This window comes from Cyprinodon tularosa, unplaced genomic scaffold (genome assembly GCF_016077235.1).
Source record: "Cyprinodon tularosa strain WSP-4 unplaced genomic scaffold, ASM1607723v1 ctg191, whole genome shotgun sequence".
In the NCBI taxonomy this organism is placed as follows: domain Eukaryota; kingdom Metazoa; phylum Chordata; class Actinopteri; order Cyprinodontiformes; family Cyprinodontidae; genus Cyprinodon; species Cyprinodon tularosa.
In genome coordinates, this window is record NW_024038682.1 from 269,877 (window position 1) to 293,312 (window position 23,436).

Genomic DNA, 23,436 nt, shown 5'->3' on the forward strand with positions numbered 1-23,436 from the left:
GGAAGGGCTATATATACTGTATGCATTAATTCGGTAGTAAACATTGTATTACTTCTTGAGCTCAATGAGTTATTTACTGTCACAGGTAGATGCTTCGGTCGGAGTGTAAGTGTTTGGGCCAGCATGGTTTAAGGGGGGCCGGCCCTCGGATGTTTAAATATAGGACCGGCCCACCGCCCAAATGCCCGGTATCACAGATTACCAGTCCAAGCCTGAGCAGTACCATCTTCTCACAGAGCGCCTCAACCAGATCCAGCAGATAAAGTTGTAAGTAACTAATTTTAGCCATCAATAGCTTATATAGTGTAACATTCATGTATATGTGTGTGTGTGTTTGTTTCAGGATGGCTCTGCAAAAAGCTCAGCAGTTCCAACAGAAACAGGAGAAAACTAGGCTTAACAAGAAGGCTCTGGACACCCAGGTAGGAAAACTATTGCAGAAAATTTAGATTTGAAGTATAATGTTATTTAATTTCTCTATTCTTTAACCTGCTTCTTGTATCTTTAATAATGAAACAGCAGCAGGTAAAAATAGTTTACTTGTCAACATTAAGGGTGTAAAAGTCATTACATAATTTCTTCAACTTATTGAAGTCTGTGTCTCTGGCCAGCAGTGGCATCACAGACCTCCAGATTTCCTTAGACCAGGCCTGCCCAAATTTACCCCTTGAGGGCCGCTGTCCTGCAGTTTTTAGAGGTTTCCTTGCCTCAGTACAGCTGATATCCATTGATAGCTGATTAACAGGCTTTTGCTAAACTGCAATTGTCACTGTCAGCTGTGCTGTACCAGGGAAACCTCTAAAACCTGCTGGACAGCTTCCCTCTAGGGGCAGCTGGGGCAGCCCTGCAACTTACACAGAACTTATAAGTTTGGAGAAGCCTGAGGGACTACATGCCAGCTAAGAAATATACTTCCTCCAGCATGTCCAATTGCGTTCTCTTAGCCTCCTCCTGGAGGGAGGCTCAACTACTTACAAACTTTGTTTTTTGATTTTAGGTGGTGAATAAGGTTTCTATGGGATCTCCTGACTACCAGCCAGACAAACCAAGGTTAACTCGTTGCGAAACAGCAACCCGGATGGCAGAGAGTCGAGAGAGAGCAAAAAAGGTCAACTACCTTTTAATCTGTCGTCTTTAGTTACTGGCCTTAGACTTTTTTTTTTTTTTTTTTTTAGAAAAGAGGCCATGTTTAGTACTTACCGTAGGTCTTAACTAGTGTTGCACCGATACCAGTATAGGGCGGTGCCCCGATCATGCACTAAAATGTTGGTATCGGTATCGGCGAGTACCAACAAATAGGGCACCGATACCATTTTGAGAGCCAAAAGTTTATTCAACTATTGTCACCCATTCCAGGTAAGCATAAAAAATTCTACTGGATTCACTTATATTACGTAGACTTTTTCCTGCTTCACAAAGGTAGGCAGCAGCTTGACAAAGCCATGATGGCAATTATTTTACATCCAAGTAGTATGCAGTTCTTAATTTATACACACACATCAATTTCAAACAAATGGTATTGGTATGGTATCGGTATTGGCCGATACTGCACAGCCAGATATCGGTATCGGGGCCAAAAAATGGCATTGGTGCAACACTAGTCTTAACCAAAAGTGGTCTTTTTGAGCTACAGTATGTTTCATTGATGTCAGGTGTCTCAGGAGAATCTCAGCGTTGCTACTCAGAGAAATAAGGAAGAGATGCAGATCCGTCAACTTCAGCTGGAAAAAGAAAGGGAAATGCTCCAACGCACAAAAACAGAGTGAGAGACAAAAGTTCAATTTAGAGAAACATGAAAAGTAGAAGGTATAGAACTAAAAGCACTGTACTGTCTTCTGCACAGGATGATTCAGGATAAAACAAATCACTTTGAAAGGAAGCGTAACATCCGAAAGTCGCTTGAGGACGAGTGGAATCGAAGCGTGGAGCTCAAACACCAACGAGAAGAAGAGGAGAGGCTATTCCTGAGGTGTGTGTTGAAAGCCATCTAAAACCTTTTATTGATAACATAACAACAAACATGACTGAATTATAACACAATGACACATTGACCATGAGAGATGAAGGGATAGATGCATTTCAGAAGGCAATGTTGTTTTCCACATGCACTGGAGGAGCCTTTAGATTTAACAGGATTTCCTTTAAGGGATTTTTAAATTGGCAGCTCAGTGGTGCAGAGGGTAGCACTGCAGCCTTGCAGTAAGAAGGTTGTGGGTTTGATTCCTGGCCCGGGGTCTTTCTGCTTAGAGTTTGCATGTTCTCCCTAAGCATGCGTGGGTTTCTCCCACTGTCCAAAATAATTCTTCTTTGGCGTGAGTGTTAAATCTATGGGGTCGCTTGACTACCAGCCAGACAAACCAAAGTTAACTCGTTGCGAAACAGCAACCCGGATGGCAGAGAGTTGAGAAAGAGCGAAAAAGGTCAACTACCTTTTAATCTGTTGTCGTACTTACTGTAGGTCTTAAGTAGTGTTATTACATCTAAAGGCTGTGAATGGTTGTTTGTCCTGTTTGTCTCTGTGTTGCTGTGAGATGGACTAGTGACCCGCCTCTCGCCCATAGACAGCTGGAGATAGGCACGCAACCCCACTTGAGATAAAGCCTGTCAGAAAATGGATGAATGGATTATTAAACACCTTCCTGTGACTCATGCTTCTGATTACAGGTCTGCAGGGCAGCTCCTGGTAGATAAGTTTGAAGAATGCAGACGCTGCTCCGACCAGTTGTGGAGAAACTAACATATGGGTGGACTCTCTCTACTTTTCAAGTTCCCATATTCATTTGATTAAATTTAGAATTTGAGAAAAATACCAGCAATGCAATAATGTTATCTTTCCTTTTCTATTCTTCTATATTTTGTGTCTTTCCCCCCCCCAAAAATAAACTGCTCTGCCCTAGGTTTTTTTTTTTAAGTGTTAAAGGTTCAAGGAACTTTTTCTAAATGACATTTGATGGTTGTGAGGTGTATTATCAATGCTGAGTTCAGTGTTAATAAACACAAAAATAAATGTGTGATGTTTTGAGCTTCAAATATTTTTCAGATAGAGTCTATTCAAAAATGCTGTTAAAAGAAAAAAAATAAACTTACTTCTCTGAAACTTAAATGTACTTTGGGCACTCCATGGTTTGAAGAAAATTCCCCTCACATCCTCATTTACCCAGCTTCAACCTGAAATATTGAAATGAGACAAAATTACAGGACCTTTTTATCCTGTGACTGTAAATAATCCTTACAACCCTCTAATCTTTTCCTGGCAAAAAAAAAAAAAAAAAAACTTTTAAAATCCTGGGGCACCCATGAGTTTCTCAGAAAGCACAACAAAACTCTCCGGTTCAGGAAAAGAACCGGAGAGAGAAAGCTTCAAGGTGTAGATTAAAGAACGAGCTTTCCTTTAACACTGTTGATTGCTTTATCCCACAAGCCAAGGCAGGTTTATTTGTACAGCATATTTTAGCAGTAGGGAACTTCAAAGTGCTTTAGAAAAGCACTTTTTCTTTCAGAAAAGAAAATAACAGCTTAATATTTTAGTTAGGTTTTAGTTAACATTTAAAAAGTAAAACAGGGAAGTATAGCAAGAGCAGACATCTAAAAAAAAAAAAAAAAACCTATAGACAATTATCTTAGGGTTTCATCACATTTATAGTCTTTTTTTTCCCAGGTAAGGGGAGCCAACTGAATTGTGCTATTCCCTTCTTTTTGTTCTGGGGATGCAACTTCAATTCAGAATGCCTGGCTGGTCTGTAAGGTTTATATATAGACAACAGATCTGTTGTTGTTGTTTTTTTGTGCTAAGATAGTTAGTTATTTACATAATGATATACATATTTAAGTCTCTTCTCTGAGATCCAGGCATTTAATGTTTAATACTTTCAAAATATGATGAAATGTTCTAATTTTTTAGTTTCAATGAGGATACAGACAGCAGCATTCTGAATAAGAAAAGCTCAAATGAAATTGATTTGACAAAAACAAACTGTCCCTCTCATTTAGAGAAAAATATAAGTTTGTGTTATTTGAGAATAAATGTGATAGAGATGTGATAATCATAATAGAGGGCTACACTGTGGCACAGTTTGTAGCACTGCTTCTCTTTCATTAAGAATGTCCTGGGTTGATTACAAGCCTAGGGTGTATCTGCATGGAGTCTACATGTTCTCCCCGTGCATGTGTGGGCTCTTCTTAGGCACCCAGCTTCTTCCCACAGTCCATGACTGTTAGGTGGATTTTCTTCTCTAAACTGCTATTAGGTATAAGCTTGCGTGCATGGTTAAATGTGTTGTGTGTTGCCCTGCACCTGCCCCCTCTTTCATCCATAGACTGCTAAAGATAGGCCCCAACTACTTGTCTCTGAGAGATAAGCATCAGAAGATGAAGAGAAGTCATAACAGATGGGGTAGAGATGGAACAAGTATGAATTGTAATTCTTAGTTGTGATTATTGACAACAAAATCTGCTGGAAACCTTTGTAATAACTGCAAAACGGTTTCAGAATTAAAAAACAAGAAATGAAAAGACATTGTCTACAGTTAGCTGATTTGAGCTATTGCTCCCTGGGCTATTGCACAGAACACTGTAGTAACACTTATTGTATAGGACAACACTCAAGCCACTATGCACCGTCCAGACAGGCAATTGTAAGCACACTAATGTATTATTCCGTTAAAGTATGAAGATACAGACAACAGCTGACAGAAAGCTGGGGAGGGGGATATAAGTTAAGGGATAATGTATGGAACAAACTTAATATTGAAATAAAATATTGTCCAAGCATGAGACAGTTTGGGAAAGGTCTCAAACTGGTTTTCAGTGAATGAACATCACAGACATGGTTAGAGCGTGGGACTTTAAAAGACTTGATTTATAAGTAGGGGTGTGGGAAATAATCGTTTTGGCGATATATCGTGATATTCGGCTGCCCAATATAATATCGATCTTTCACTTCTTAGTATTGATTTTCAAAAAAAAAAATGGTTACATAAAACATTGATGGGAAAATGGGCTACCTCTGCACCACCACTCTAGCAGAAAGCGCTGTGGAGCCCTTTAACTGTGCGTGCAGCACCAAATTTGTATTTGAGGCAGTCACAGAGGAAGAAAACCCCAAACAACATGGATAATAATACCTAATCAATATTTTCTGATGAAAATATACAGCACTTGCTGTTTTATCTCATCATTTGATTTTGATAGCTGGGGAAAATATGGCAATATATAGTGATACTGCAATATCGTGATAATATCGTATCGTGATCCACGTATCGCGACATGTATCGAATCGCAACACTCATGCCAATACTCACCTCTATTTATAAGACCTGCCTACTTGGACTTGATATATAAATAAAGGTATAAAAATATCAGCTAAAAAAAAAAAAAAAAATGACCTTTCATAAACTATGTCCCTTGTCTGGTTATACTTACTACTATTTAGTTAATTTTTGCCTTATAAAAGAACTTTAACAACAACAAAGTGTTTTCAACACAACTGACTTTGCCTCTACCCAGGTTTCAATATTTTATGCTTTTTATTTCATTTTCTTTTTGTTTACAGCACCATGACATACATATATGTAACTTTTACTAAGCATAATTGTCACCATTTTTGTTATTCTATTGATATTATAATTTCAGGTAACTAATATTAATGTTACTTCCAACTCCATGGCCAGGTATTTTCCTTTGTATTACTCTTTACCTAACAGGAGAGCATGCAGCTTCCTAGTTAAAAAAGGTTGTTAGTTTTGTGTGCAATAAATGTGAATTACTGGCAACATGTGCAATTATTTTTATTGTTCTTATTCTTCTTATTATTATTATTATTGTTATTGTTATTATTAAATCAAGCAATTAAACACTCCATTTAAGTATTTTAAAGTTAGTCCACTTTATATTTATTAATTGCACAAATAAACAAATGGCAGCCATTTATTTTTTTGCATGTTAAAATATACTTTTATCCCTCCATTTTGTTACAACATTTTGTAATTTATATCATTTTTTTTCTTAATAAAAGTGTCCTGTTTCAATACAACAGGGAGTAGAGCACATAGTTTATCTGGTTTACAGATGCAGTGACATTTACAAACAGCTGGCAAGCTTTTATTGGGGAACCCATTTCAGTTTTGGACTGAGGCTCTACAGCTCTAGTGCGACACCTAGTGGTGTCTTGAGGTTATGTGCACCATCTTAATGACCCTTTATGGCGTCACAGATGCAAATATCCCCGAACTATTTGTGAAAAATAAAATATTTCTGTGCATTTAAGCTCCCCCTCACACAAACTCCTGCAGCTCTACTTTATGAACTATTAATCAAACAAAGTCTATCTTTTCTGATTTCCCCTGTTAGTATGCTTTAATAACCGGCAGTTTGTTATAACATGCAAGAAATACACTCACCGGCCACTTTATTAGGTACCCCATGCTAGTAACGGGTTGGACCCCCTTTTGCCTTCAGAACTGCCTCAATTCTTTGTGGCATAGATTCAACAAGGTGCTGGAAGCATTCCTCAGGGAGTTTGGTTCATATTGACATGATGGCATCACACAGTTGCCGCAGATTTGTCGGCTGCACATCCATGATGCGAATATCTCGTTCCACCACATCCCAAACACGTTCTATTGGATTGAGATCTGGTCACTGTGGAGGCCATTTGAGTACAGTGAACTCATTGTCATGTTCAAGAAACCAGTCTGAGATGATTCCAGCTTTATGACATGGCGGATTATCCTGCTGAAAGTAGCCTTCAGAAGTTGGGTACATTGTGGTCATAAAGGGATGGACATGGTCAGCAACAATACTCAGGCAGGCTGTGGCATTGCAACGATGCTCAATTGGTACCCAAGGGGCCCAAAGAGTGCCAAGAAAATATTCCCCACACCATGACACCACCACCACCAGCCTGAACCGTTGATACAAGGCTGGATGGATCCATGCTTTCATGTTGTAGACGCCAAATTCTGACCCTACCATCCGAATGTCGCAGCAGAAATCGAGACTCATCAGACCAGGCAACGTTTTTCCAATCTTCTATTGTCCAATTTCGATGAGCTTGTGCAAATTGTAGCCTCAGTTTCCTGTTCTTAGCTGAAAGGAGTGGCACCCGGTGTGGTCTTCTACTGCTGTAGCCCATCTGCCTCAAAGTTTGACGTACTGTGCGTTCAGAGATGCTCTTCTGCCCACCTTGGTTGTAACGGGTGGTTATTTGAATCACTGTTGCCCTTCTATCAGCTCCAACCAGTCTGGCCATTCTCCTCTGACCTCTGGCATCAACAAGGCATTTCTGCCCACAGAACAGCCGCTCACTGGATGTTTTTTCTTTTTCGGACCATTCTCTGTAAACCCTAGAGATGGTTGTGCGTGAAAATGCCAGTAGATCAGCAGTTTCTGAAATACTCAGACCAGCCCTTCTGGCACCAACAATCATGCCACGTTCAAAGTCACTCAAATCACCTTTCTTCCCCATACTGATGCTCGGTTTGAACTGCAGGAGATTGTCTTGACCATGTCTACATGCCTAAATGCACTGAGTTGCCGCCATGTGATTGGCTGCTTAGAAATTAAGTGTTAACGAGCAGTTGGACAGGTGTACCTAATAAAGTGGCCGGTGAGTGTAGATTGCAGTTCATCTGGCAGATAATACCAGGATGATCCTCAAAGACTTTGAGCAAATCCACTGTATACATATTGCTGCATCATGACTAATTATGTTAGATGTGGGTTCCAAAAGGAATTAGTAAAAATGCCTGTTTTAATCTAAGCTGTTACTAACTGATAGATGAACAACTGGGTTCAGATGAAAACAGAAAAGGACAGATAAAACCCTGAGAACCTTCTGAAAAAAGCCCATTGTGTGTTGGGATACTTCCCAGAACTAGACTCAATAACCAGATTAAAATACTTTGATTTCTGGAGGCAACTTGCACAGCATGAAAAACTACATTTCGATTAAGTGAATAAGATAATTTTAGGATTTGGCAGCAATGTGTGAAAGAGGAAAAGAATAGCCTATATAAAATACTTCGATCTGTGTGAATTTTGCACAATTTCTCATATAACCAATGCTCAATTAAACTTTTCTAAAAAACTGTGCATATTTCAAAAAAATCCCACATAGATAAGCCATGATCTTTTTTTTTGTGACATGTCTGATTTTTCTGATTACATCTATTGATTTACAGATAAAATCAAAGGGAAGCAAATATTGAGATACTAGAGGAGGACTCAGAGGGAAGTAATGAGTATCAAGGGAAAACCACATATTCATTATTTTGGAGAGAATATGGCTGGAAAAAAACATTGTAAGGTTCTTTGTTACTCCGGCACAGAGAATGGTGATACCAAAGGCTGGCGATCCCGTGGTGCCAGAAAAGCTGACTATTTTCATTTATTCTGGGGTTGCCCGTTAATAAAACAATATTGAATCGGAAAAAAAAAAACATAGTACTTGAAGTGACGATAACAATACAAGTTTGTTGTCAACTTGAATTTATGGGTCTGGGGAATATTTGTCAGCTAAATCTAAAAAAAGTAGAGGAACACAAGATGTTGCTAATACTGCTTCTGGCTGCTTACAAAGCAATAACCATACGATGGCATAGTACTTTTATACCTACAGTAAAAGAATGGATTGATATCAAGTATTTATGTCAAGGAGAAAATAACTGCATCAAAAATATTGGAGACAGACAAATATAATAACGTCTGGAAGGCTTGGTTACAGTATGTAAAAACACATAGACCTGACTTGGTATGAAGCATGTGAGCTGTTTGTTTAGTGGATGTATTGAAGTGGAAAATAAGTGGAATAAGCAAGAAAACCATAAAGTTTATGAAAAACACACCCTTGTTTGATGCTTTCAGTGATTATGTGTTTAGCCTTTGGTAGATCTCAATTTGAATTGTATCTATATATAGTCTTTAGTTGTTGACAAGAATGTTGGTCATCTTATGAGCATGTGCATTTAAGGACAGTCAATGTCGACTAAAGTTTCTCAGGTGACATTATGAATAGATGACTTATACGATTTATAATGTAGAAAAGGCAATCTAAAACAGAAATCTTCATAAGAAAATAAATTAGGAATAAGGCATCTTTGTGTCTAAGCACAACATCCTAACAAAATCTGACTCCACAAATGATCATTTGAAGAAGTTGGAGTAGGCTAACCAGCAGATTAAACTTAAAATATGCAACATAAGATATAACAAAAGTTAATGATATGTTCGGATTTTTCCATGATAACAGTAGCACAGTAATTCCTCTTCTTATTTGTTTGCCTTTCTGTGCTATATTTGATTTCACTTTAGTCCAGATTGGGGCAAACATCTACTGTGCAAACATAGATTAAGCACTGGATCTAGCTCTTGTGCTACTTTTAAAAGCATTAATTGCTCTGAACTCATGCTGAACTTGATAAGTCCTCCCTTGGCTGCTATCATGTAGGCTTTCCACCTGTGAATCATTTCTCCAACAGAGCAGTGATAGAATCCAACCATTTTGGAAATACCTAAGTAATTCTTTCCATTTTGGAAACAACTGTCTGAAACAATTGCTATGAGAAGAATACTTTGTCATGGCTTTCCTTCTAAGCAATGTGCTAACGCTGATAAGAACCCTCCAAACCAGCTTAATGCCCACATTTCTCTAGCAGCATTCTAGATCAGCTGCTGCTGTCTGATCATTTTTTTTGGGGCAGGCCTGTGAAGGCCCCATTTCAGTAATCAATTCTACAAATAATAAATATATACATAGGTGGTTCTAGACAGGGGCCAATAGGGGGCAGTGCCCCTGTAAATCATGTCCTGGCCCCTGTTATGCGCCCTGTACTGAAGAAATGATACTTAAAAGAAATTCTAATGATGATATGTGATGGAACAGACATGGTTACTGATAGGTCCTTTGGATCTATTAGATTTTTTTCTTTATAAATTCTGTTTTACTAATTATTTAAAAACAATAAGGTGATAGCTTCAATGGTATTGAGATAGAATCCCAGTTTTCATCTGCTTAATGTTTTGTTTTTTTTCAAAACAAATGAAAAAAAATACACACATTTTTACAGCTGAATTTATCAGTTTTTCTTGAGTTCTAATTCAGATAAAAAAAAATGGTAATTTTGATTTAAATTAGGTGGAAAAATTTCTAATTTATGAATGTATATTGACCTCATAAGAAATAGAATTTTTATTAAACCTAATTGAATATAAATTTTAGTTCTTGCAGCTCTCTTAATATATTTGAAAAAGAAGGGGACCTAAGATGAACTCCGGGGCCTCTTTTTTTGGCCTCTAATGCACTGACACAAAAAAGACCCTCTCATTGTAGTAATATTTAAAGCAGTCCAATCTAGTACCAGTCGGGTGCTATAACAGCAAGGCTGACATATTTTCAGACACTGTAATAACATGAAGTGCTCAACAGTGTTCAATGTTGCACTAAGGTCCATTTGCTTTATTTCATCAGCGATCTGATCATTTCGATTTTATGACTTGGCCCCCCCAAACACATGACAAAAGCGACATATTTATTTTTTTGAGCCAAATGGTGTTATGACTTACAAAGTGTCCACTTTTGTCTAAGAAGGATTGGGGGTGACAGTGGCGGTGGATCTTTAGTTGCAGCTAACATTGTGACTTGAGCTGGTGGTGATATCTTGCCTGCTCCTTTGATTTTTTTGGGGTTCTTTCAGTGAAGAATTTTGCAAATTAATTGCAGGACTTGTTAGAGTGGAGTTAAGATCCTGCAGTCAGAAGAGGATTTGTTTCCCTATCGACCGAATAAGGCATGCTTTTGCTAATTATCAGGGAAAAAACACTATTGTATTTTTGCAGTTGTTAGTTTTATCTGTATAGCCTGTCTTTATAGATGTTATGTGAACCTAGGGTTCAGTCTTTAGCACCTGGGTTCATCTTTTTTAAAGAGTCCTTTTCAGTTCTGACAGGTGGAGAGATTTTTTCTTCCCAGAAACAACCTTCACTTTAATTGGAGCAACTGAATCATTGGTTTTCAAAACACAATCACAAAAAGAGGATCACATAGTTCTATTGCACTTGTGTCTATGGGAATATCCATGGGAATTTTTTTTTTTTTTTTTTTTTTTTTTTACTTTTTTTTTCTATTTTCATTATACAGACACAACAGTACCAATAATGCAGGGCGGAATCTAATACAAAATAACAATATGGAGTGAGTACAGTATTCATTTGACTTAGAAATCAAACCTATTTTCAAGTGGTTTGCAATATGTTAATACATATGATGTTTATCTATGGTTAATGTAGAGAGATCAACTCTTGATGTGGTGAAAAAATTTAAAACCCGATTTGATCAATTTGAATTTCTTTATTTTTGAGTTATTCAGAGAATTTTTCCAAATTTCAATTATTCTATCAACAGAATTATCTATTTTTTCATTTATAATTTCATTCTGTCATCAGAGTTTAGTAAGATGCTTTTTGCAATGGTCAGTGGGATTGTTAAAATCTCCCACAATAGTTAAACAGTCACATGTCACAGTTAACATTTGTTTTAGATTAAGGAGGCCTGTAAATATCTGAGAACATTGGACTCAGATTGAAGTATTTAAGGGGAAAGAAGCCATTGCTCCAACTTTCTGTTGCTGTCTATAAAACTGTAGTTTGGGGCCACCCACTGTCAGAATAGGTGCAACCGATACATGAGCGTTATAATCAGTAATGAAGCAACTTATCTGACAAAGGGAGAAAAAGGATCCAAGCAGCTAGAAAACAGAATTCAAGCTACTTTTCATTCTGTACCAAAGTAGTAATTAATTTTGTCTTATAAACAGAGTCTTTGATTTTTCACCTAGGTTTTATAAAATGATAACACAAATAAAAATGTTATATGCCTCTTTTAATCAGCCATTATACTTTAGGACAGCCTATGCTGCTCCGCAGCTTAGCTGTTATGTTTTTCGGTTCACCCTGGTAGATAAGAGGGTTTCCACCATTGTGCCTTTGGCTAAGGGAGAATATACTGTTGTCTTAGGCTTTGCACCGTGCAGCGGAGAAGAGTACTTACTCTTGATGGGGTCACTGGTGGGGTAGCACAGTGCTACTCTCTAAGACTTTATCATTCATGTGGAAAAAGACAGTATAAAAAATAAAATCGTCATCAGAAATAGGTAATTACTTTGATTCTAAATAGAAAGAGATGGAATACAATACATTCTGCAACTGTAGCTCTTGCTATTTCTATTCATTAATGCTTAGATTTAAGGACAGCGGTCTTCATTTCTTTTTTGAGACGTTTCAGCTCTTATTCTAAAGGCCTCATCAGGTCCTTTCAGACAAGGTCCCACAAGTCCACCCTGTGAGTCATTTGGGTTCTCAAAACCTATGATGTTTTTCTCACAGCTTGCAGGATGGAGGAATGTGTGGGTGATTTCCAAAATAATAAACTCCTAATCCATGATCCGATCTGTAGAAGCAGTCCAGATTAGCAACAAAACACCTTTAGTTGCATTAAAAAGAAAGGCCAAAATGTATGATTTATAATCTTGTTATTATTGAGTTACATTTTCAGACTGCAGACTAAAGTTTGTTTAGAAAAGACCTCAGGGACAAAACAAAGTCGACTTAAAACTTCTGCTAAATAAAAGGACGTTTAACCAGGCTGTGAGACAGGTAGCAGATTCATTGTTTGTCCTCACAACTGTAGAGCGATGAGTCTGTATATGTGTGTTTATATGAGAGCTTTGGGACCGAAGCTAAAGTCCAAAATCAGCACATATCATAACAAAATTACTCACAGACCTGAAGCAGAGCCAAGCTGGACTCAGGCCACTTCCTGCCACAGACCATCGGTTAAAGCTGCATGAACTAAATGTTACAAAACTCCAAACTCACACTGATGGACTGCAGTGAAAAACAGTCCCAACTATAATTTACATGCTTTTAGAGAGATTTCCTTTATGTAATCCAGGCGCAAATGTTGCCCATATGTATAGGAAGCTAAAGGTTTATTTATTTAATTTATGTTTAAATCAAAATAACATCCCTTATATTCAGTTTTATTGAACATAAGAGAGAGAAAAAAATGTTTATCTGTAAAATTGCTAGGATGGCCATTTTAACCATAACAGCACTAATTATCGTGTTAAATTTAATCTTTTGTAACAAATTTTTCTAATATTTTTATCCATAAACTTCAAGTTAAATATTTTGTTTAAGCAAACAGGATGGGCGGAAATAGTTTACACCTATTATACACAATAGACGGAAACCACCTATGTGACCCTTGACAGGAAAAATAAAAATACCTTGAATACAAAGTTGTGTGGATTATGTGGTGGTCCTTAAACTAACATGATGCAGGGATGCCTGGGAACATTATTCCCACATAGAAACATGGAAAAACCCTTTGTCTGGATGACGTTGAGGTCTCCCTCCTGCTGTGGATGCAGTCCTTCCCACACTGAGGCTCTCATTAACCCGAAACCCTCCAATCTTCCTGCTGATCAGTCACCATGGCCTGGTTATAGAGATAAAATGAGAGCAAGGTTTTTGGAGGGTGTTTTGGAAAAGAGGTTAGATGGATGGGTACACAGATACGTGAGGAAGAAGATGTTGTTGAGTCACAGGTGTGGAATTTATCACAAGGGCGTAGGTCTGATTTGAACTTTGGTAGGGACACTATTGGTCTGGTGTCATTGGTGCTATGCAATATGCATGCCCTTTTTTATGCTCGATGTGAGCATCCGTACTGATAAGAGGAATTCATTGTTAAAAGAGAAAAGCAACATTTTGCTCCATTAATAAAAAAGTTATAAGCTCTACACTCATTAGATGCTGTTTATCAATGTTTGAAGTATCACCGGCTCTGATGAATGTGGAATTAGGACTGTTTTCCACTTTGAAAACGGTTTCATTTGAACGACTAAGAGAGAAGGTAAATACAGTATTTTCTTTTGAAGATACAGAATTGTGCAGAGTTAAACCCCACTCTAATATTTGTACCTACTATTCTCTCTCTGTATCAAGCAAAGTAATACATTCACTAAAATATTAACTTCACTATAAAAGTTGAACATCTGGGCTGTAGTTACTCTGTGAAGCCAATATCATGTATTTCATCTGGGGCTGAAAAAAATGAATCATATTAATTGATTATTTCAATAATCGTCAACTAATTTAGTAAGTGATTCATCATTAACTGGAGTATAGAGACTTTAAAACATACAGTAATATAAATGTAAAATGTGCCTTTCCCCACAGAGCAACCCACTTAGATCAGCTATTATATCAAAATTGTAAGAATAAAAACAAAAAAAATGAAAACAGTAATATCAACTTAATATCGGTAAAAAGGAAACCCTCACATTTTCTTTTTTAGGTGGCTGTGGCTAAGAATCAGAAATGTTAATGGCTTACAGCCTTTATTTGCCCATTTTTCCAACAGTCTTCAGAACTCCTGGCTGACTCAGAATATTTCGTTTTATAAAAGAAAAAAAAATGGTTTTTGTTTTTTAGTGTACATGATATTCATTTTTTTTTATTGGGACTAGTTTTGTAGCCTAATATTAATTGTAGTAACCGCTGCATTCTAGTGTGAATAATTTTTCAATGTTGTGCTCCAAGCACACGCGGACTAGAAAACAGCCAATCAGAGAGAGAGAAGGCGGAACTTAAGGCAGAACAACCAATGAGAGTTGAGTTAAACAGCGCAGCACAGTTCCATGCGCTGCTACATGAAAGGGACAGGAGAGACCAGGCAGAGGAGCTGCGAGAGGAAAAGAAGCCACTGCTGCAACAACTACTGCTGTAAATTATAAACATGTTGCTCACATCCAATTATTGGTAGGGACAATTAGGTCGGTTCAAAATTTTGGTAGGGACATGTCCCTATGCAAACCTACGCCCATGATTTATCATTATTTGCAGATATACAATGGATTTAAAGACTGACATCCTTGACTTAAAAGCTACTATATGAAATAGTGTGTTATTCTTTAGTTGTTCCATAGATGTGTGTACATATTCACATTCAGACATATGAAAGGTTATTTTTTTCTGTACTAAAGGGGATTTACTTGTGTGTTTATGGGTTTTCTGAGTCAAGCAGGTAATTCCCTAAAAAAACAGGAAGCCAAATCCTGCTTCCATTACGTTAAACCATCAATATTCTCATGTCAGCCTGGTGTTTCCACCTGGCATGTTCTGATTCATAAGATAAACATCTTCCCCCAGTCACCATTGTTTGCTGGATCCAATACAGCACATCTGCTTCTTCTCACAGCAGATTACTCCAAACACAGCATTTGAAAAAAGATGGCGTGACTAAGAGCGGCCTTAAGCTCTGGACTCTTATCTGTCTTCTTGAATTTGAAATGTAGGAATTCAGCCTCAGAAACTGACAGTCCCATCCCATAGCTTATGGTGAAATATGTGGAAAAGATAAATATTTCATTGAAACACATGGAATCAGACACAAAACACAGTATTTAGGTTCCATAGACCTTGTTGCATTTCATCACCTTTGTGGAGTTTGCCAAAAGAGTGGAAATTTGGACTGAGTTGTCTAAAACCAGGATGCAAGTATTAGAATCATTCTATTTAAAGTCTTTCAAAATAGAAGTAAAGCATCTCCAAAGCATTATTTTAATGTGCAAAGATAAATACATACTGCAAGTGGGACGTGAGAAAATTTACGATGTGTACCAAGTAATAGTGAAACAGCCTACAACAAAATGTTCCCTATTTTTTGTTGTACATCATTGAAACACTTGATACATTTAAAAGAAGCCTGTATGACTTACCTCATTGTAAATACAGGTGCTGGTCATAAAATTAGAATATCATGAAAAAGTAGATTGATTTCAGTAATTCCATTTAAAAAGTGAAACTTGTATATTATATTCATACATTACATACAAACTCATATATTTCAGATGTTTATTTTGTTTAATTTTGATGATTACAAATGACAACAAATGAAAATCTCAAATTCATCATATCAGAAAATTAGAATATTACTGAAGACCAATAAAAACAAAGGATTTATAGAAATGTTGGCCAACTGAAAAGTATGAACATGAAAAGTATGAGCATGTACAGCACTCAGTATTTAGTTGGGCCTCCTTTGGCCTGTATTACTGCAGCAATGCGGCGTGGCATGGAGTCGATCAGTCTGTGGCACTGCTCAGGTGTTATGATAGCCCAGGTTGCTCTAATAGTGGCTTTTAGCTCTTCTGAATTGTTGGGTCTGGTGTATTGCATCTTCTTCTTCACAATACCCCATAGATTTTCTATGGGGTTAAGGTCAGGAGAGTTTGCTGGCCAATTAAGAACAGGGATACCATGGTCCTTCAACCAGGTACTGGTAGCTTTGGCACTGTGTGCAGGTGCCAAGTCCTGTTGGAAAATGAAATCTGCATCTCCAAAAAGTTGGTCAGCTGCAGGAAGCATGAAGTGCTCTAAAACTTCCTGGTATGTGGCTGCGTTGACCCTGGACCTCAGAAAACACAATGGACCAACACCAGCAGATGACATGGCACCCCAAACCATCACTGACTGTGGAAACTTTACACTGGACTTCAAGCAACGTGGATGAAGTGCCTCTCTTCTTTTCCTCCAGACTCTGGGACCTTGATTTCCAAAGGAAATGCAAAATTTACTTTCATCAGAGAACATGACTTTGGACCACTCACCAGCAGTCCAGTCCTGTTTCTCTTTAGCCCAGGCAAGACGCTTCTGACGCTGTCTGTGGTTCAAGAGTGGCTTGACACAAGGAATGCGACAGCAGAAACCCATGTCTTTCATACGTCTGTGTGTGGTGGTTCTTGAAGCACTCACTCCAGCTGCAGTCCACTCTTTGTGAATCTCCCCCACATTTTTGAATGGGTTTTGTTTCACAATCCTCTCCAGGGTGCGGTTATCTCTCTTGCTTGTACACTTTTTTCGACCACATCTTTTCCTTCCCTTCGCCTCTCTATTAATGTGCTTGGACACTGAGCTCTGTGAACAGCCAGCCTCTTTAGCGATGACCTTTTGTGTCTTGCCCTCCTTGTGCAAGGTGTCGATGGTCGTCTTTTGGACAACTGTCAAGTCAGCAGTCTTCCCCATGATTGTGTAGCCTATAGAACTAGACTGAAAGACCATTTAAAGGCTTTTGCAGGTGGTTTGAGTTAATTAGCTGATTAGAGTGTGGCACCAGGGGCCATCAATTTTGAACCTTTTCACAATATTCTAATTTTCTGATATGATGAATTTGAGATTTTCATTTGTTGTCATTTGTAATCATCAAAATTAAACAAAATAAACATCTGAAATATATGAGTTTGTATGTAATGTATGAATATAATATACAAGTTTCACTTTTTAAATGGAATTACTGAAATCAATCTACTTTTTCATGATATTCTAATTTTATGACCAGCACCTGTATAATCACTGAACTTGTTTCTCAAACGATCATTTGTGATTAGAGTTTCCAAACATCACCTTCAGTATATTAAAGTTTGTGTCCGGCACAAATGGGATCAGAAAAAAAAAAAAAAAAAAAACAATATAAAAAAAAATAAAGCTTAATATAGAACATAACTTCAGACAAGGCAAAAGCAGAATAAAAGCAACTAAAGATATAAAAGACGATAAAAGCAGGTAATAAAACAAATAAAACAGTTGTACTACGACATTAATATAATTACACATCAGTTAACAATTTAATGCATTTTTGACTTTGACTTAAAATAACTTTTGGGACCTGTAGTCCTGCAGGATTAATTTTTCAAAGCTTCTCTTTTTCAATAATGATTTTATAATTCCTGTTGTAAGGCCTGGGGGAAATCACCTGACACAAGGGATGTGTTTATAATTTGAATCAAGTTAGACTCTAAAACAGGCAAAACCTTCTAATAAAACCTGACATCTGGACAACAGGAAAAGGAGCTTAACACCTGAAGAATTTCTCCTTAACTTTTGCAGTTTATTTCGCAGAATTTGGGCCTTTTAGTTTATTCTAACTGGTGACATCACTGGGACTGGAGCTGATGTATAGACTGCTTTTCCAATACCTTGTATTGGAAAGTCATTGCAGGCATATTTAGATAAGAGTTAATTGGCCACAGAGATGGGGCGTTGTTTACCTGTTGACTGTGGCAAATAATGCAGATGTATTATTGATAATCTCAGAGAGGAAAGATTTTCTCCATTTTTTAGTTGTAAATTATGCAACTAAATTATGCTTTTCTTTATAGATTTCATAGTGAACTTGGAGTCCATTCTTTCTTTACCTTCGCCTGGCTTTTCGGTATTCCCTCTTATCTTTTCTCACTGCTGGAGCATTTTTTCCATGGAGATTTTATCTTCCCAGCAACTTTCACTTTAACTCTCTGGAGCATCGGAATCAATGATGTCCGCAACTATAGAATGGAAATAATCAACCAGCTCATCTATTGAGTAACAGGGTAAAATGGAAGCAGGTAGATAAGCCTGGGTAAAATTTTAAATTTTACCGACCATGATAACATGCCTTCTTATAACATATATTTAACATATATTAGATCAGTGGGGAAAATGGTTTCAAAGTAAGATGGTCTGATAGGGCAACATCAGTTACAGAAACATTTGAAATATTTAGACCTGAATTACTAATGACCCAGTCGATAATATGTCTCTAAATGTGTGTTGGTAGTTTAACATATTGAGTCAAACCAAAAATTTCAAGTGTATCATACAGTTCTTTCCAAACTCTGTGTTCCGGGTTGTCAACATGTACATTAAAATCCCCCACAAGAATTAAATAGCCATGTAAACATGTTTATAAATGGGGGGATGAATGATAAGAGTGAGAGGGTCTTTGGAGAGTGAGGACTTGATAAAGCAATCATTATTTTTTTCCTAGTGAATCATGCGTTCCCCTTTCAGAAAGACAAATTCAGGCTCACACACAGGGACAGCCATGGGACAACATCTTTTAAAATGTTTTAACTGAGAAAGAGTGTCTCAGTGACACACTGCTGGTTTAGACTAAGAACAGATGACTTTATCTCTGAGAATGAGACATTCTTTGAATGGGAGCCATTAAAATAGTCTAAGGCTTAGAGATAAATTAGATTCAGAAGGATTTCTGGGCTCTGTGACTTATCAGTGGCTGCATGTTTTGCAGTGTGTGGTAACTCTCTAGGGGTTTGATGGACACCCCGACACTACTTGGATTAGACACAAAGAAACCACAAGGAAAGATTGGACTTGCATTAGTCACCGTCTCTTTAAGAAGGCTGATGGTTTTATTTATAAAAGTATGTTGCTGTATGAGCAGTCATGTGCATGGCATGATGCCAAATAAAACTATCAAATTTCATTTGTTTTCTTGGGTTTCGTTGTGAGTTTGTGTTTTATTCATCTAAAAAAAGATATTTTCAATTCAATTCAGTTTTTCATATAGCACCAATTAAAATGTCATCTCAAGGTTACTGACATAGTTATGCAGCCCGTTTTCATTAAATCCTTTCTAACTAAAGAAACCCATCTGATTGTATTGAGTCACTGACTTTGCAAGATTAGCACTTACTGGAAGAACATATGGTTATAGTAGGTATTCGTTTGCATTGTGTCATTTACTCTGCAGCAATCCCTTACTCAGATTATTCATGCAGCAACAGAGGAGGGGGAAAAAATCACTTTTAATAAGAAGAAACCTGCAGCAGAGCCAGGCTCAGCATAAGCAGGCTTCTGTTGAGGCCAGCTGGGGGTTCAAGGAGAGAAATGCAGATATATTAAAGGAACTTAAAAGCACTAATCCATAAAACTTTCTGTTAAAAAGGGTAACAGTAAACTGGCTCCACAGATAGCTCTGTCTAGGAAAGAATCAGTGGCGAGTTCTCATTGAATACTAGAGAAGTTACTGTAAAGGAGACAGCGTTGGGTACTGACAGCTTAATAATTAGATTATTATGGAGAGCAACTTAAAATCAGAACAATTCTTTTCAAAATCTAAATCAGTGTTCTTTGGGATGGTTGTAGATTATTCTGAAGCAGTTTTCTGGTGAGTGAAGAATTTATTGTTTGATCCAACTTCCCTTCTAGTATGTCAATCCACCCCACCCAATCCCACATGTGTGAACAATGAAACCTTGACTGGAGAATAGGATTCCAATATAGAAAAAAAAAGTTCCAAGTATCAAATAAAAAACTAAAATATATAGTTAATCAACGACCCCTCATTGCAAGGGATACTAAAAATTAATTATTCAAATATGCTGATTTGCATTGAAACACATTTCTCCAAAGTGTTGCCCTTTTTTTGGCTGCAGTGTTAGAATAACTGAGCTCAGTCCCTCTGCTTCCAATAGGTTCACCAGAGCAATAACAATGCTTAAAGTATTAAAGTCTACAAACATGTTGAATAGAGCCAGAAAAAAAAAAAAAAAAAAAAAAAAAAAACACAAAGACAAAGACATTGTTTCGAGTGCTTTTCCTATAAAGACCAACAAGAAATAACAGAATGCTGAAAAGTGGCATATGTGCCAACCTAATGCTATACTTTTGGAGCAACACTAAAATACTAAAATAGTGATCATTCTGAATAATATAAGCAAAAAATAATTTTTGTCAGTCTGACCGGCATGAACAGCCTAATGTAGGGTGACCATATTTTCATTTGGGAAAACCAGGACACCTTGGAGCCGGGGGGGGGGGGGGTTTGATTAAAAGAACAAATGTTTTGCTCAGTGATGAGAGGAAGTGTTACTTGTTACAAGTTGTTTTAATGGTTATAGAGTCAGATATGTGGCGGTAGTGTTTGATGTATCTAAAGGTTTTTATCTGTTACTGTGTAAATGGGTTTGGCCTGAATTTAAGGACAGATTCTAATAGATCTGCAGGGTGGGGACTATAAATCTGATAGGAGTTTAATTTTTTTGTTGTTGTTTTGCACAATATGCTTAACTTAGTATTTTTTGTTGTTGAATATTAGAGATTTTGCAGATACATTTTGTAGATACATTGTTTAGATTTACTTATATATTTTTAACCCTTTTATAGAATAGAATAGAAAATCCCTTTATTGTCCCACAATGGGCAAATTTACAGCAGCAGAAAGATTATTGAAAATGGTCACACAAATGTGGACCTTAGAAAGAATAACATAATAGGGAAGAGTTAAAATATAAAAAATAAAATTCTGTAAAGTGTTTTAACTATATAAAACTGTAGAATAAATAACCAATATGCAGCTATGGACATTTTTACAGTAATGGATATTTGCAAATAGCAGCAACATCAGAGATGTGCAGAATGACAGCAGCATGTTATTTAACTGACTAAGGTTTCTATCATTACATTTGATTTGATTTGTTCCTGCTCCCGCTGGTTGGAACCTTTATTCCACTCTGGATTCTTGTGAGTGTAGTCTTTGTTCACTTTAACTTTTAAAAAAATAAATAAATAAACAGTTTTGAAAGCCTCGGTATTCATTCTTTTCCTGCTTTGTGTGTCAACTTTCACGGTTGCTAAGCAACAGAGCATACGGCGGTAAAACCCGCTGAAGGCAGGACCTGTTCGAATTTACAGCCAAAACTCTTCCGGCCTCCTTATTTTCAAGGACTTCGAAGGATCCAGTGTAGGTAGACCGCGTCCTTGGAGGATGCGTCCTAGGTTTTCGAACAGAGCCTCTGATTAAGAACAGGGCTGCCCGCACTGATGCGGCTCAGGGATTACGTCACACGGAGCGTCGTGCGCAGTGAAATCAGGACATTTCCTCACTTTCTAAAAAAAAAAAACGGGACACCCGGGACAGGACGTGAAATACGGATATGTCCCGGGAAATACGGACGTTTGGTCACCCTGGCCTAATGATGGGGTTCCCTGGGTCTGAGCTACCTCTTAGATGCTATTCTAGGGCAGGCTTAACAGACCCAGATTTAAATCCTCAACTCTAAATTGATCTAGTCTAAAGGCTGGAAACTCTGAGTTTTCGGTGTCACAATGGTTGCTGTGAGTTAGTTTAATCAACCCTAAGTAGGTCCACTCAGAGTAGAACACGTGTAACAAGTGTGAAAAGCCATTATCAGTTGAGCTCCAATTCGACAAGTCACCCTGATAACAGGCAACAAGAAGTGCGAATTTCAATTTCACCCTAGTGGAACGAGAGATTTTAATGCAGAAATAAAATAAAAACATGTAGAAAATCTTTAAAAGACAGAGCAACAGCACTGCAGCTGCAAAGGAGAGAAAAATGGCATAAGAGAAGATTGCTGGATGTCCTTTTTCCGGGTGGATCATCAAAATAAGTGGTCCTGGTAATTGTCAATCATTCTGGTGATGTTTACATAAGGCTGTCCTACGTGCTTCTGTCCAAACTTACCTCCTCCTTGGATTGCTGAATCTATGCATAAAATAAGACTGTCTTTCATGGCCTTGGTGCTGATGGTTGTTTTTTTCACCTTCTCCTGCTCACCTGACTAACAGGCCCAGCGGCTGATTAACACAGATCTGTTTCACCTGGTTCCAGAAGCTATTTATGTTGTTTGCTTGCCTACCATCAGCGGCAGATTATTTCAGCTATTTATGTTGAGTGTAAGTAAGTGTTTGAGATTCTGATTCTGACCTGTTTTCTGCCTCTGGATATTTGCGTTTCTTCCTCGTCTGCTCTGTGAGTTTGGTTTTCAGATTCTGCAGGTTATCGAACGTGGCCTGCTTGGACTCTCCCTCAGTACTTCTTCGGCTCTCTGATCCCGTGGTGTGTAGACCTGGTTTGGACTGTACTACGGTTTTGGTTTATCCCTCATGGACACTGTTGCCTCCTCAGCGTCAGCTGGCGCCAGCTCCCCATCACCCTGAGCTCTGAAGCGGTTACGACCGCAAGCGTTGGACAATCACCCCATGGATTCCTCCTCTCTCTCTGGGATCAGAATGAACTTCCAACCAGCTCAGTGACTTTTTCTCCCATTTAAAATCAGCTCGACATTCTACTCACTGACCTGAATTTTCTGTTTCTGCAGAGAATCGGGTCATCCGCCCCAATGACGTCCAGCGTTTCGCTTAAAGGAATAGTACACCCAAAACATGATTAGCCTTCATTTTCTACTCACCCCCATGCTGAACAACACTCTGGAGTACTTTTTTGATATCTCAAATGCATCTGGAGATCTGGGAGGCTTCTTGCTTTCTGCTGACATTCAAATAATGGAGGTCTATGGCGCCCGAGGCAGAAAGGTCCATAAAAGTCCACAAAAAAGTGTCAATATTCCTCCATACTGCTCGTCCAATGTATTCCAAGTGTCCTGAGTGGGTAGCATCCAGAATTTACTCGAAACGAAGTCATTTAGAATGTTTTTAGAGCATAAACAGTAGTGTATAGGATTTCCTGAAAGCGCACACATGCGCGTTCACGACGCTACGGAAGCCGGCAGACCAAACCAGCGCATTCAGCTCGGCAAAGAACTCATGCTCTTCCTCAACACTGAAGTCCTC

At 37.9% G+C, this 23,436-nt stretch overlaps 1 protein-coding gene across 2 annotated transcripts; it reads left to right on the forward strand.

Moving 5' to 3' along the window:
- Positions 1-52: 52 nt before the first annotated feature.
- On the forward strand, positions 53-22,965 carry LOC119782301 (coiled-coil domain-containing protein 81-like). Of its 2 annotated transcripts, none has more exons than XM_038283204.1 (6): positions 53-267; positions 344-422; positions 998-1,108; positions 1,653-1,762; positions 1,844-1,969; positions 22,677-22,965. In XM_038283204.1, the coding sequence occupies exons 1-6, from the start codon at positions 182-184 to the stop codon at positions 22,693-22,695; spliced, it is 531 nt and encodes a 176-aa protein (XP_038139132.1). In that variant the 5' UTR covers positions 53-181; the 3' UTR covers positions 22,696-22,965. The 2 variants fall into 2 exon arrangements, with proteins under 2 accessions (XP_038139132.1, XP_038139131.1); XM_038283203.1 differs by lacking the exon at positions 22,677-22,965 and adding an exon at positions 2,665-3,011 and having other exon boundaries at positions 57-267.
- The last annotated feature ends 471 nt before the right edge of the window (positions 22,966-23,436 follow it).

What these genes read in the sequence shown, in the direction of transcription:
- LOC119782301 (XM_038283203.1), top strand. Translation starts at nt 182, where the DNA reads ATGCCCGGTATCACAGATTACCAGTCCAAGCCTGAGCAGTACCATCTT. An exon ending in CTCCAACGCACAAAAACAGA is followed by an intron (nt 1,763 to 1,843) that starts GTGAGAGACAAA and finishes TCTTCTGCACAG; the next exon opens with GATGATTCAGGATAAAACAA. An exon ending in GAGGAGAGGCTATTCCTGAG is followed by an intron (nt 1,970 to 2,664) that starts GTGTGTGTTGAA and finishes TTCTGATTACAG; the next exon opens with GTCTGCAGGGCAGCTCCTGG.